We start from the raw sequence: 15,536 nt of genomic DNA on the forward strand, positions 1-15,536 counted from the left end.
CCTAAAAAATAATACTTCAGTAAAGTACAGATACTCAAAAAGTGTACTTAAGTACAGTACTTAAGTAAATGTACTTCGTTACTGTTCACCTCACTCAGCCAAATAATGAAAAATAACAAAATGGCTTACCACAGCTATGCTGACGACACCCAGATCTACTTAGCCCTATCACCTAATTACTACAGCTCCATTGACTCTCTATGTAAATGCATTGATGAAGTTAACAGTTGGATGTGCCAAAACTTTCTTCAGTTAAACAAAGACAAAACTGAAATTACTAAATTTGGAAACAAAGATGAGATTCTCAAGGTGAACGCATATCTTGAGGCTAAAGGTCTAAAATCAAAAAATCAAGTCAGGAATCTTGGTGTGATTTTGGAGTCAGGCCTGAGTTTCAGTAGTCATGTCAAAGCAATAATTAAATCAGCTTACTATCATCTGAAAAATATTGCAAGAATTAGATGCTTTGTTTCCAGACAAGACTTAGAGAAACTCGTTCATGCTTTTATCACCAGCAGGTTAGACTATTGTAATGGTCTTCTCACTGGCCATCCCAAAAAGACCATTAGACAGCTGCAGCTCATACAGAACGCTACTGCCAGGATTCTGAGCAGAACCAGAAAATATGACCATATCACACCAGTCCTCAGGTCTTTACACTGTCTTCCAGTTACATTTAGGATCGATTTTAAAGTACTATTACTTGTATATAAATCACTCAATGACCTAGGACCTCAATACATTGCAGATATGCTGATAAAGTACAAACCCAACAGATCACTCCGATCATCAGGATCAAGTCAATTAGAAATACCAAGGGTTCACTCAAAGTAAGGAGAGTCTGCTTTTAGCTATTATGCCAGCGGTAGCTGGAACCAGCTTCCTGAATAGATCAGATGTGCTCCAACAGTAGCCACTTTCAAATCCAGACTAAAAACACATCTGTTCAGCTGTGCATTTACTGAATGAGCTGTGCCACTATACATCCGACTGATTGCACCTTATTTTATGCATTTACTGAATGAGCTCTGTGCTTTGTCCGAACTGCTTGCACTTTAATTATGTGTTTCAATTTAACCCGGTTTTTATTTTTAGTTTTAATTATACTTTTTTTTTTTGTTAAGGCTGACTGGGTGGAAGAGGTTGAGAGACGGGGGAGCGATAAATCGAAATTCCTCCGGCACGAGGACGATCCGTTTAGATCTGCTCTGACGGATAGATCTGTATAGCCTTGGTGGTAAGAGGAAGGACCGTGTAGATCCGCTCTGACGGTCAAACAAAGTAGAGATAGCCCTGGTGTTCCTGTCCAGGAAGATTTGTCTGTAAGGGTAATGTTTAAATGCACAGTTACCTGACAAATATTTTTTGAGTACTCCCTCTGGTGCGAGGAAGACCCGTTTAGATCTGCTCTGACGGGTAAAACATCTAGAGAACGCCTTGCCTTGCCTAAATATCCAGTAATTAAACAATCACTTTTCTCTAGTGCAAACCATTTCCAGTAAGAACAAATAATGAACGTACCTTTCTGTAAACAAGCTCTTCTGACTTTGAATTAAGATAAGCTTATATTGACAAAAACACAAAAAACTAAAACAAACAAACATGGTGTGAATATAATTCCAGGCTGCATCACAATTTAGATGGATTGATATTCATACATATTCATCCATTCTGCTTAAAATAGCCAGATAGTAGGACAGACTGAAGTGTGACAATAGGACCTTGTGAGTGGATTATCAAAAGTGCTCCAAGGAAGGAACAGTGGTGAACCGACGACAGGGTCATGGGCGGCCAAGGCTCATTAATGCACGTGGGGAGCGAAGGCTGGCCTGTGTGGTCCGATCAAACAGATGAGCTACTGTAGCTTATATTGCTTAAGAAGTTAATGCTGGTTCTGATACCATGCTGACCCCTGTCCACCGCCGAAAGTGCCAACAGTGGCCCGTGAGCATCAGAACTGGACCACAGAGCAATGGAAGAAGGTGGCCTGGTTTGATTAATCACATTTTCTTTTACATCCTGTGGATGGCCATGTGTGTCGCTTGTGAAGAAGGCAAGCCGGCGGAGGCAGTGATGCTTTGGGCAATGTTCTGCTGGGAAACCTTGGGTCCTCCATCCATGTGGATGTTACTTTGACACGTACCACCTACCTAAGCATTGTTGAGACCATGTACATTCTTTCATGGAAATGGTATTCCCTGGTGGCTGTGGCTCTTTCAGCAGATAATATGCCGCCACAAAGCAAAAATGGTTCAGGAATGATTTGAGGACCACAACAATGAGTTTTGAGGTGTTGACTTTGCCTCCAAATTCCCCAGATCTCAATCCAATCGAGCATCTGTGGGATGTGCTGAACAAACAAGTCCGATCCATGGAGGCCCCACCTCACAACTTACATGACTAAGTACAAAATTGTCACTAATAGACGTGCACAAGCTACCATGGAGGGTTTGGCCATTTCTTCAACGCTTACAACAATCTATCATATACATCCACTAGATGGTGTGATGATTGTTAATGTAAACTTAAGGGACAATGACCAAAACAGGGTAACTGAAAGTGTTGAAACCAGGGTAAGAGAGTCTCAAGAAAACATTGAGGCTGGATGGGAAGCTGTACGAACGTTCTTGTTTGAACTGAAACCCACAGAGGTTAATTGAGTTAGAATTAGCTCATGCATGCAGAAGACAGAAGAAAGTGTTGCGGAGAATGCTTCAGAAAAACTGGAAGAACATTCTGGTCTGAATGAGGATCTTGACAAAGACACTGGAATGCCCCTGAAGATGCCGCTTTTGTAAAGGACTAAACCCAGAGATTTCTAAAGCCCTTAAAATCAGGTCTGACTGGGACAGCATTGGAAGAGCAAGATTCAAGATTCAAGAGTTTTATTTGTCACATACACAGTTATATACACAATATACAACTGGCAGTGAAATGTAAACAGGTCCGCTCCATGGACAGTGCAAATAACAGTTACAAGAAATTAAATAGAAATAGAATAAAGTTAGAATAAAAAGTATTAACATAAGTAGAATTATAAATAAATCAAGTAAAAGATAAAAATAGGAAATAAGATAAAAATAAAAATATAAAAAATATGTGGATGATAAGTGAGATAAACTGTAGACTTAAAAATAAGTGGTTAACATAAAATATATAATATGTATATATAAAGAAGTATAATGTGCAAGGTTTATTACAGGTTGTTACGCAGTAACAATAGGGACGTAAAGTAAAGTGCAGTGCAATTGCAGTATGTGGATGTTAATGTTGAAAGACCGTATGTTTATGCGTGTGCGGGGGTGAAGTGAGTCACGTGACTGAGTTCAGGAGTCTGATGGCCTGGGGGAAGAAACTCCTCCTGAGTCTTTCAGTCTTTGCCATCAGGCTACGGAAGCGCTTACCAGATGGCAGCAGGGTGAAGTGAGAGTTTGCAGGGTGATTAATGTCTCTGATGATTTTAGTAGCTCTACCTCTGCAGCGTTTGGTGAAGATGTCCTGCAGAGACGGGAGAGCTGAGCCTGAGATGCGCTCGGATAAGCGCACCACTCTTTGCAGGGCTTTGCAGTCGTGACTGGTGCTGTTCCCGTACCACGCTGTGATGCACTGAGTCAGGACACTTTCTATCGCCCCTCGATAGAAAGTTTTCAGGATGGCTGGTGAAACCCTGAATTTCCTCAGCTGGCGCAGGTGGTACAGTCTTTGCCTGGCTTTTTTCACCTGTGTCTGGATGTGTGTAGTCCAGGTCAGATCCTCGGAGATGTTCACACCCAGGTATTTGAAGCTGCTCACTCTCTCTACCGGTGTCCCGCTGATCATGAGAGGGGAGTATGACCGATGCTGTCTCTTCCTGAAGTCCACAATCAGTTCTTTGGTCTTGTTAACATTCAGAGAGAGACAGTTGTCCTGGCACCATGATGTCAGTTGCTCCACTTCGTCCAAGTATGCCGTCTCATTGTTGTTGGAGATGAGACCCAGGACAACAGTATCATCAGCAAACTTGATGATCGAGGTGGAGCTGTGTGTGGACAAACAGTCATGGGTGTAGAGAGAGTAGAGCAGGGGACTCAGCACACAGCCCTGTGGAGCTCCAACACTCAGGGTGATGGAGGTGGAGGTGAACTGGCCTACTCTCACCGCCTGGGGTCTGCCAGTGAGGAAATCTTCAATCCAGAGGCAGAGAGAAGAATTCAGGCCTAGATCCAGGAGTTTGTGTGTTAGCTTAATGGGAACTATGGTGTTAAAGGCTGAGCTATAGTCAATAAATAGCAGCCTGACATAGTTCCCACTTTTGCTGTCGATGTGAGTGAGGCAGGAGTGAAGGACGTGAGAAATGGCATCTTCAGTCGATCTATTGGGACGATAGGCAAACTGAAGAGGGTCCAAAGTGTCAGGAATGGAGGAGCAAATGTTGTTTTTAATGAGTCTCTCAAAGACCTTCATGACTAAAGATGTGAGAGCCACTGGACGATAGTCATTTAGGCAAGAGGGTTTACTGATCTTAGGTACAGGGATGATGGAGGATCGTTTGAAGGAGGTGGGGACAACAGATGTAGCAAGGGACTCGTTGAATATGGATGTAAAGAGCCCTGCGAGCTGATCAGCACAGGACCGCAGAACACGACCTGAAATACCATCCGGCCCAGCAGCTTTCCTGACATCCACACGTTTGAGTGCCCTCCGAACCTCGTCCTCCGAGACAGAGATCACGTGACCGTTGCTGCTCTGAGGGACTCTCTCTGACGCGTCACTCGCCGGAGTCGCGCTGCCGCGATTACCATCAAAGCGAGCGTAGAAAGAGTTTAACTCGTTCACCAGTAACGGATCAGCTCTCACCTCTGCAGAGGATTTAGTTCCAAAAGCACAGATGGTTCTCAGTCCCTGCCACATCCGCCGGGAGTCGTTGAGTTGGAAATGAGATTCCACTCGGTCTTTATAGCGGAGTTTTGCGGCTTTAACGGCGCGCCGGAGAGCGTAACATGAAGCTTTGTACTCCCTCATATCCCCCGTTAGGAGACCGGCATTGTAAGCGGTGGTGCGCGAGTTTACTGCAGTGCGAATTGAACTGTCCACCCACGGTTTCTGATTAGGGAAGGACGTTATAGTTATTGTTTGTGTGGCTTGCTCTGTCAGTGTGTTAATAAAGCAGAGCGCCACTTCTGTGAACTCGCTGACGTCCTCAGAACTCGCGCGGAACATGTCCCAGTCGACGTCATCAAGAGCTGCCTGTAGCGTGATCTCTGAATGGGATGACCAGCGTTTGACTTCCCTCTTCACCGGGGGCTCTTGAACGAGCCTTTGTTTATATTCCGGTGTGAGGAAAATGGCGGCATGGTCCGATTTGCCAAAAGCTGGCTGTGAACGAGCTTTGTAGGCGTTCTTAAACGGAGAGTAGCAATGATCCAGTGTGTTTGCTCCTCGTGTGGGACAGGAGACATGCTGGTGAAAGTTTGGCAATACTTTCTTTAGGTTTGCTTTGTTAAAATCACCCGCGACGATGAAAGCAGCGTCGGGGTGTTTGTTTATGAAGCCGCTGGTCACATCATGGAGGGCAGATAAAGCCAGCCCCGTGTCTGCTTGTGGTGGAATATAAACGGCAGTGGTGATGACCGAGGAAAACTCCCTCGGCAGGTAGAAAGGCCGGCACATGAGAGTTAAATGTTCCAAGTGAGGCGAGCAGGATCGCGAAAGAATGGAGATGTTCCTAGGATCGCACCATTTCTTGTTTATCATGAAACACACTCCACCGCCTTTAGATTTCCCGGCCTCGGCTGTTCTGTCCATCCGAAAAACAGAGAAGTTCTCGGACGGCGTCACGGCTGTATCCGGGACCGCTGGCGTGAGCCATGTTTCGGACAGACAATAGATGTTGCAGTCTCTCATGTCCCGTTGAAAACTTATCCTGGCTCTAAGATCGTCCATCTTATTCTCCAAGGATTGGACATTTGCGAGCAAAATGCTCGGGAGAGGAGGACTGAATGCTCTTTTTCTCAGTCTGTTGCGGATCCCAGCGCGTTTCCCGCGGTGTTTTTTGAATCTTCGCCGTCGACTCGAGTGGCCATTGTTAAACTCGGCGTCCCGGCGAATCTCAGATGGAAGATTGGAGAAAGTGTCCTGAAACAGGTCAGTGTAGCGGTAACCAATTTCCAGAAGTGTTTTGCTGTCGTAACAGATCAAAGCAGATGATCCGTTGGAAAAAATAGAGAGTAAAAGAGAGTAGAATAATAAATAAAAGCAAAGTCTTAGCGGAGCGACCTGAACGGCGACCGAGCACGGCGGCGCCATCTTTCTTCCATTCATGCAGAGCAAAGACTGAAAGAATGCAGGGAGTCAATCTCAGGGCCCGTATTCAAAAAGAATCTTAATGCAAAGAGTAGCTTCTAGTGACAAAATTCTAAGAAAATTCTTAGAAATGTGGGCGTTTACTCTTAAAATTAACTAAAAAATCTTAGTAAAGAAAAAAGTAATTCAGAAAGCTTCTTAACCCTTAAAAGAGGTCTTAAGGTCAAATTTGTTAGGAGCACGGACGAGGACTTTTAAGAGGCTTAAGAGTTTCTTTAGCAGCGGAGAAAATGGCAGAAAGACGAAGAGGGAGAAGAAATGTGTTGCAGACAATGGATAACAGTGACTTAATAAAACGCTATAGATTAGATCGTGCAGGGATCATGTTTGTTGCATTAAATCCAACTTTCAAACCACCAATTAAATAGACATGCCAGCAATCAGTGTAATTGGAAAGAGTGGAACAATGTTTATAATTCTAAGCCAATCAAATACCTTATAGGAAATTAACAACATGGTAAATAATGAACGGATTTATATACACTGAAAAAAATTATTTGTTGAATTTACTAAAAAATGTTATCGTAAGTGGTCGCAATCAATTTATTTGATCTCAATTTAAACAAAAACACATGCAATTCCCATAAAACTAATTCATTTTTTGAAATTAAAATAAAAAAACTACATTTAAATTATTTAAACGAGCACTAATTAATTATGCTTAATTAAATTTTTCAGTGTACATATATATAATGTGTGTGTGTATGTGTGTGTGTGTGTGTGTGAGTGAGAGAGAACGGTAAAATAGGACAATTTGCGCTTGTAAATTCAAAGTGAAGGCTTAGAATAGACCCTATACTTAAAAGCACTCATTTTTTCCCCTTTTTGGACAACCAACCAATCACAGTCTTCAAAAGACTGTGTCATATGTAGCAACGGGGTCAGCCCCGCCTCTTCACTAAGATAAAAGTTTTTGTATTTTCTTTGCTCAGAGTTGCTCTCAGATCGGTCCAGAATAACTCTTAAGCTAAGACTCCTACGTAAAAGTTTTTAAGCTAAATTAGGAGTTTTCTGAGAGGACTCTTAGAATCTTTATGAATACGGGCCCAGATCTTTTGCAACACAACAACAGATCATGCAGTCGATGCGTACACATACTGTATGTTTTTTTTTCTAGAATTTTGGGGAGCATATATTTATGAATTATACAGATTCCTTATATAATTTGGTTATTTGGTGTTGTTTTGGATTCTCCAAGTGTGCTTTTTTGTTTTTATCATATTTAGTCAACCTTGTCCTGTTTTTGTTTAGTCAAATTTTAGTTGACTAAATATCTGAGCATTTTAGTCTTGCTGCATTGATTATCCTGATTGTTTTGCTCAAAATTATAAATCACAACGATTGTTGTCATTTGAGAAATTATTTTTTGGAAAGATACAGTTTTGTGAGAATCACCCTTACATATGATGGTTTACTTTGCTGGATATGGAAAATTATGAAAAAAAAAAAACCTTAAATTAAAAACTAAGTGAAATTGCAAAAGCAGATTGGACAATTATTTTTCTAATGTGCACTTAATTTACTTAGTTTAGTTTATATCTCTTTCCTGTTAATCGTTATGATGAATAAAGGGAATGTGCTGAACTGATACTACCAATGCACTTGTATGAATATTGCCAATAAATATATCTTTATATTAGATATTGGGTTTAATATGAGTAGATATTGGGTTTAATATCTTCTCATGATATGCAATCTTCTCAGTTTGAAGGCAGCATTAGTATTTGTCCAACATGTCTGTCCACATGAGGCGACCCGCTCCATGTCAAATAAAACTGCTTTAAATTAGGACACTCTTCAAACATATCACTCATTTCTGTAGAGCTGGACATTTGAATAAGGATCAAATGACTGAGTTCAGCTTTGAGAATGAAACCAACCTGTTTGTTCCTCAGTTTCTTCATGTTTCACTCTCAGTGTTTCTTCAATCTTCCCGTCTTCACTCTCCTCTTTAATAAACACCATCTTTGTTTGTTCCTCAGTTTCTTCATGTTTCACTCTCAATGTTTCTTCAACCTTCCCGTCTTCACCCTCCTCTTTAATAAACACCATCTTTGTTTGTTCCTCAGTTTCTTCATGTTTCAATGTTTCTGCAATCTTCACATCTTCACTCTCCTCTTTAATAAACGCCATCTTTAAAATAAGAATAATCACAGGAATAAAAAACACATCCAAACTAAATCAGTAGTTCAGTCACTGGTAAGAGAGTCAGTCAGAATGAGAGTTAATGGCCTTAAATGACCTGATTAGACAACAAAAAACTCTCTAAATACTACAAATTAATAAAAGAACACAAGTTATATAGTAGGTTCATATATAGGCAATCATAGGCAATTTATGCTACATTTATCTATTTTTAGATGTTACATTTATACGATATTCAATTTAATTTGGCTAACTTTAGGCATATAAGACCATATTTAACAACAGAGGCATTTATGCAAACTATTTATGCACTCAATGATTTTTGCTCATGTTTTACTGTCACAAGCACACTTTAAAATCAATTGAATCTCTTTACAAACAGACACTCAAAATATTTCTAACAATTACCATTATTGCAAAATAGTTCAAATACATAACTTAATAGAGCCATTCATTATTGGAATACTCTACCAACTGAATTGTACGGATAGTACAAAGAGCTCAACATTTAAATAGAAACTAACCAAATTGCTAAAAGCTAATCAAACGTAATCATGTGTAAATTATATAATTTATGTTTCTGCCATTATCATCTCTAGGCGTGTTACTGTGTTAGTGATTTGTTGCTATACGGCTTTGATAACAATTCTTTGTGTATGATACATGTTTTATTATTTGTGGATAATAGTGAATTTTGTGTAAATGTCTATGATAAACTGATTCACGATATAGACAGAAATGAGACATGTCTTTTCTGTTACTCATGTGTGAATGTGCTTTACTCACAATAAATAAAGTTCAATAATGTTAGATAACGCATTATAATGTTAAGTTCAATAATCAAACATTCATTTAATATTTCTTGTTAAACTATAAAATTGCCTGAACAGTTTGGATTGATTTAAACACTTTAAAAGCTTAAAACACAAACCTTTCTTCAGCAGAATCACAACAGTTGAAGGAGTGTGGCGCAGCCTTATGACATCACAACATCACTCCAAAATAAAAGTCCTGGGGCTGAATACCATGAAGCCAGTTTAGCTGGCTAGCCAGATATGTTTAAGCTTAGTTTGTGCCAATCCTGGGTTTTAGGTACCATTAAAGTGGTTTGGCTTTTAGCTGTGTTCATACAGTTTCCCAGTTTCTACTCCAAATTAAAGGTCACTACCGGTCACTACATAGCAAATAGTTTTTAAAGACTAAAGTGTCTGGCTTTTAACAATTTTTATTCATTATAATAATAATTTTGAATGACTTAGATATCATTTATGTAATTATTATACCCTTAATCAATTACACATGTATCATTTTAGTTAATCAATCATTAATAGGCACACAGTTCACATTAATATAAATAGCCTATATAAAGTCATACAAATAAGCGTTAAAATAAGTAAATAAAGCTATAAATTACTACATGTGAGTTTAAATGTTCAATTCTCTCTATATATCAACTAAACTAACTTCATAACGTTTACTTGCACTGACTAAGTAAGATTTTTCTTAAAGTTGTCCACTTTCATAGTCAGCTCTTTTCTTCTTCCTGTGTACATTTGTTTAAATTCTTAATATTTTTAAATGGTGTAATAATCTGCAGAAGAGAGAAATCAATTTCGTTGCTTCTCTCGCGAGAAGTAGATGTCAGTTTCACTGATCCACATCATGTGATTGGCTGTTTACTAATGATGTCACAGCTAAACTCTTAAACTCAGGATCAAAGCCCGAGTTGACAGAGAAAGCTGATGATCAGCATCATGGGACCAACAAAGTCTGAATAGATTGGTTTGGTTTTGTCAACTCGAAACTAATCCTGTAACCCTGAGTTTGTTAAACTACCATCATGGTACAGGCCCCAGATCACATGGTAGAGGCCCCAGATCACATGCTCAAGTCACAGATGTGTGTAGACATTCACATACAGATAATAAAACACATACCAGTTGAATTCTTGAAGAAATACATATTTAAATGCGTGTTGGTCAATGATGTGCTAAAAATAACTACCAAAGAAAGAGTTTGAGCCACATCTAATATGTGAGATTCTGTAAATGCTAAACACAAATGTTTGTGTGCAGAAATCATTTATTCAAGGGGCAGAGAACTTTTTATTTGTTTATACTTATTTTTTTTAAGAGTTTAATCAAAAACAATAAACGTTTGTCAATATAATTTTATAATGTAGGGCCACAGATGCAGACATCCCAAGTCTCCTGGCAGTTCCGGGAGTCTCCCGTAAATTGATAGCGGCTCCCTGATGCCCGCAAATTAGTTAAAATCTCCCGGAATCAAGAGCGAGTGAGCGAGCGAGACAGAGACTGTACTCCAAAAACAGCTATCGCTCCCCCTCACCAGCGTCTTAGTGGAAGAAACCTAGCTTGATATAAATCATATAACCGTTATATAAATAAAGTTGACTTGACTTGACTCAAAGTTGATGTGTTAGAAGAAGGAAAAATTGGCAAGCGTAAGGATTTGAGCAAGTTTGACAAGGGCCAAATTGTGATGGTGTGTTTCCGGTCCGCAGTGGTCAATATCTATCAAAAGTGCTCCAAGGAAGGAACAGTGGTGAACCGGCGACACGGTCATGGGCGGCCAATGCTCATTGATGCACGTGGGGAGCGAAGGCTGGCCCGTGTGGTCCGATCAAACAGACGAGCTACTTGAAGATTGAAATTTTATTGTTTAATATTATTTTTATTTAGCATTATTATGTTTTATTATTTTTCATAATTATTTGTATAATGTACAATGTAAAGTCAGACTGTGTTGAACATTGTGTCCCAAGGAGAGACTTGGATGAGCTATATCTGTTACAGGAATGTGCATACTTATAGAACATGTTTCTACTGATGCACACAGTAGCATGCATCTGTTCATGATGTATTGTCAACTGATTCTTTATAAGGAAAGTGGATTGTGCAACTGATATAAGCATGATGTATACGCTCTATTTTAAACATAGGACGCATGTTTCTCTTCCTTCTAAGGAAGTCTCTTCCTAGTGAGATCCTCTGTTAAGTAGTACATAACATCCAAATTGAGTGTCCGGACTCGGATGAGAGATGAGATGGGAGACGGGAGAGAGAGACGAGAGACAGGACAAGAGAGGATGAAGAAGGGAGAGGGGAGAGAAATGAAGGAATGGAGAAACATACAGCTGGCATGAGACAATAACTTTTCAATGTCTCTACTATGTCTGATATATAAAATAATAAATAAGAGATCTCTTGGCAAATTACTGGTATCCGGTCCTGTGATTCAATCATAACGGGGACAAAAGCTGAATTTTCAGATCTACATACTGGAGCTCAAATTGCTCAAGAAGTTAATGCTGGTTCTGATAGAAAGGTGTCAGAATACACAGTTCATCTCAGTTTGTTGCGTATGGGGCAGACCAGTCAGGTTGCCCATGCTGACCCCTGTCCACCACCGAAAGCACCAACAGTGGCACGTGAGTCAAGTCAAGTTTATTTATATAGGCTTTTTACAATGCAGATTGTTTCAAAGCAGCTTCACAGTCTTAAACAGGAAAATAATGCAACATAATTTTATTCAGCTGTACAGCCGCTCCGGAGAAAACGTGATGTCATCTAGCTCATTTCAATCATCAGACAGTTTGGGCAGATCAGTAATTAGATCAGTAATATAGTTTATATGGTTAATTTAGTTTACTAATTAGATTTATTTAGATATTTAGTTGAAAATGTTGTGTCCCCAACTGAGAAAGCCAAGCAAAAGGTGATAGTGGCAAGGAAACCAAAACTCCATCAGGTGACCTAATGGAGAAAAATAAACCTTGGGAGAAACCAGGCTCAGTCAGGGTGCCAGTTCTCCTCTGGCCAATTAACAAACAGTGTATGATTATTATTCTGGCAACTTTACAGGTCAGGGGTCATATTAGACCGGAATGTTCAAAAGATTGGAGGCAACACGCCGGACACAGGTTTATTAAGGATGACATATTGATAAAAATTTTTATTAAAGTGCAATATTCGAAAGATCAGAGTCATTACGGAGACGGGTTTATTGAGGATGCCATGTCGATGAGGTAATTTCAGGGGGAGTCTAATTGACACGGTCTCTGCAGACACTTCAGGGTCATGAGTTGGTCATGTCTGAGCGCAGGTCCACCATCTGATCTGTATACGGCCCGGATCCGGCTGACTGCAGTAAACCTCGGGATAAAACAGAGAGACTAACATTAGCGTAGATGCCGTTCTTCTGATGATGTAACAAGTACATCAGGTGTTATGGGAAGTGTTCCCGGTTGTGTATGCTTCCCGAACAATGCTAGGAAGACTGTTCCAGTGTTTAGGCGCTAAATAGGAAAAGGATCGACTGCCTGCAGTTGATTTAGATATTCTCGGTATTATCAACTGGCCAGAATTTTGAGACCGCAGTAAACATGATGGAGTATAATGTGTGAAGAGCTTGCTCAAGTACTGGGGAGCTAAACCATTTAGTGCTTTGTAAGTAATAAGCAAGATTTTAAAATGAGCCAGTGCAGTGTTGACAGAACCAGGCTAATATGGTCATACTTCCTGGTTCTAGTAAGAACTCGAACTGCTGTGTTTGTAGCATTACAATAATCTAGCCTTGAGGTCATGAACGCATGAACTAACTGTTCAGCATTTTGCATTGAGAGCATGTGCCGTAATTTAGCAATATTTTTAAGATGGTAGAAAGCAGTTTTACAGATGCTAGAAACGTGGCTTTCAAATGAGAGATTGGTATCAAAGAGCACACCCAGGTTCCTCACTGACGACGAGGACTTGACAGAGCAGCCATCAAGTGTTAATCAGTATTCTAGGTTACTACTTGCGTAGCTTTTTTGTCCTATAATGAAAAAATCTTGCTTTTTCTGAATTTAGTTGCAGGAAATTACAAGTCATCCAATTTGTTATATCAGCTACGCATTCTGTTAATCTTGTGAATTGGTAAGTTTCGTCAGGGCGTGAAGAAAGATAGAGCTGTGTATCGTCAGCATAACAATGAAAGCTAACGCCATGCTTTCTAATGATATCTCCCATTGGTAGCATATGCAGGGTGAAAAGCAACGGTCCTGACACTGAGCCTTGCGGTACTCCATACTGAACTTGTGATCGGTGTGACATCTCTTCATTTACTGCTACAAACTGATAATGATCAGACAAGTATGATTTAAACCATGCCAATGCAATTCCACTAATGCCAACATAATTTTCGAGTCTATTCAAAAGAATGTTGTGGTCGACAGTATCAAATTTAGCGCTAAGATCAAGTAACACTAAAATAGAGATACAACCACGATCGGATGATAAGAGTAAATCATTTGTAACTCTGATGAGAGTAGTCTCAGTACTATAATACGGTCTTTTCTTTCTAAAAAGGAGCATCATTGTGAAGACACTGCCTTTTCGAGTACTTTTGACAGAAAGGGTAGATTTGAGATTGGCCTGTAATTGACTAATTCTGTAGGATCAAGTTGCGTTTTTTTAATAAGTGGTTTAATAATAATCAACTTAAAAGTTTTCGGTACATATCCTAATGTCAAGGATGAATTAATGATATTAATAAGAGATTTATGACCTCTGGAAGCATCTCTTTTAATAGGCTAGTCGGTATAGGGTCTAGCATACATGTTGTTGATTTTGATGATTTAACGAGTTTAGCCAATTCTTCTTCTCCTATAGCAGTGAATGAGTGTAAGGTTTCCTCAGTGACACTACAATGCTCTGTCTGATGTGATACTGTAGTAGACGGCTGCATGGTTAAAATTTTCTTCCTAATATTATCAATCTTACATGTAAAGAAGTTCATAAAGTCATTACTGCTGTGCTGTTTACAAACATCAGAAGTTGAAGCTTTATTTTTGGTTAATTTAGCTACTGTATCGAATAAATACCTAGGGTTGTGTTTGTTTTCTTCTAAGAGAGTCGAGAAATAAGCAGATCTAGCCATTTTTATGGCCTTTCTGTATGCGATCATGCTCTCTTTCCACGAATGACGAAAAACCTCTAGTTTTGTTTTCTTCCAGCTGCGCTCCATTTTTCTGGCTGCTGTTTTAAGGGCCCGAGTGTGCTCGTTGTACCATGGCATTGGACTATTTTCTTTAATCTTCTTTAAGCGCAGGGGAGCAACTGTGTCTAAAGTGCTGGAAAAGAGAGAGTCAATAGTTTCTGTTGCAACATCGAGTTCTTCTAAGCTATCTGGGATGCTGAGGAGATGAAACTGATGAGGAAGTTTAGTTAGAAAGCAATCTTAAGTGGCGCCAGTGATAGCCCTGCCATATTTGAAGCGAGGGGACGGCTTTGCAACCTTAGCTAAATTAAGTATACATGATACTAGGTAATGATCTGAGATGTCATCGCTCTGCTGCAGAATTTCAATGGTGTCAACATTTATTCCATGTGACAAAATTAGGTATAAAGTATGATTACGGCGATGAGTGGATACTGACACGTGTTGCCTAACTCCAATAGAGTTTAGAATGTCTCCCAATGCATCTTTTTCGTTGTCTACATGGATATTAAGATCACCAACAATTAGTACTTTATCTGCAGCCAGAACTAACTGATAGAAAATCAGCAAATTCTTTGGTTAAGTCTGTATTGTGCCCTGGTGGCCTGTATACAGTAGCCAACACAAATGTTAAACGCGATTTATCATTTACACTACATAACATTACATAAAGCACCAGGACTTCAAAGGAAATATATTTGAAGCTAGACTTCTGAATAATACTGAAGATATTATTATAAATTACAGAAACCCCTCCCCCTTTACCTTTCAGATGCGGCTCATGTTTATAACAATAATCTTGGGGGGGTGGACTAATTTAAAGTAACGTAGTCGTCAGGTTTTAGCCAGGTTTCTGTCAAACAAAGCATCTAGTTTATTATCTGTAATCATATAATTAACAATAAGCACTTTTGGGGAGAGGGATTGAATATTCAGCACCCCAAGCTTTATCATTTGTTCATCTGTATTATATTGTTTATTCAGTTCTGAGCATCACGAAGCAATGGAAGAAGGTGGCCTGGTCTGATGAATCATGTGTTATTTTACAT

General features: G+C 39.6%; 1 protein-coding gene across 2 annotated transcripts in view; it reads right to left on the reverse strand.

The window, feature by feature from the left end:
• Positions 1–9,486, reverse strand: part of LOC307127107 (uncharacterized protein) — a 94,201-nt gene extending 84,715 nt beyond the window's left edge. Inside the window, exons 1-2 of one of the 2 annotated variants that reach the window (XM_079818100.1) lie at positions 9,419–9,474; positions 8,223–8,475 (exon numbers count right to left, since the gene is read on the reverse strand). In XM_079818100.1, the coding sequence (XP_079674226.1) occupies positions 8,223–8,475 (253 nt within the window). In that variant the 5' untranslated portion in view covers positions 9,419–9,474. Of the gene's footprint in view, positions 1–8,222; positions 8,476–9,418 lie in introns of both variants that reach the window. The other variant, XM_079818102.1, reaches the window with a different exon arrangement.
• Between the last annotated feature and the right edge of the window lie 6,050 nt (positions 9,487–15,536).

This window comes from Gobio gobio, assembly GCF_949357685.1.
Source record: "Gobio gobio genome assembly, chromosome: 5".
Classification (NCBI taxonomy): domain Eukaryota; kingdom Metazoa; phylum Chordata; class Actinopteri; order Cypriniformes; family Gobionidae; genus Gobio; species Gobio gobio.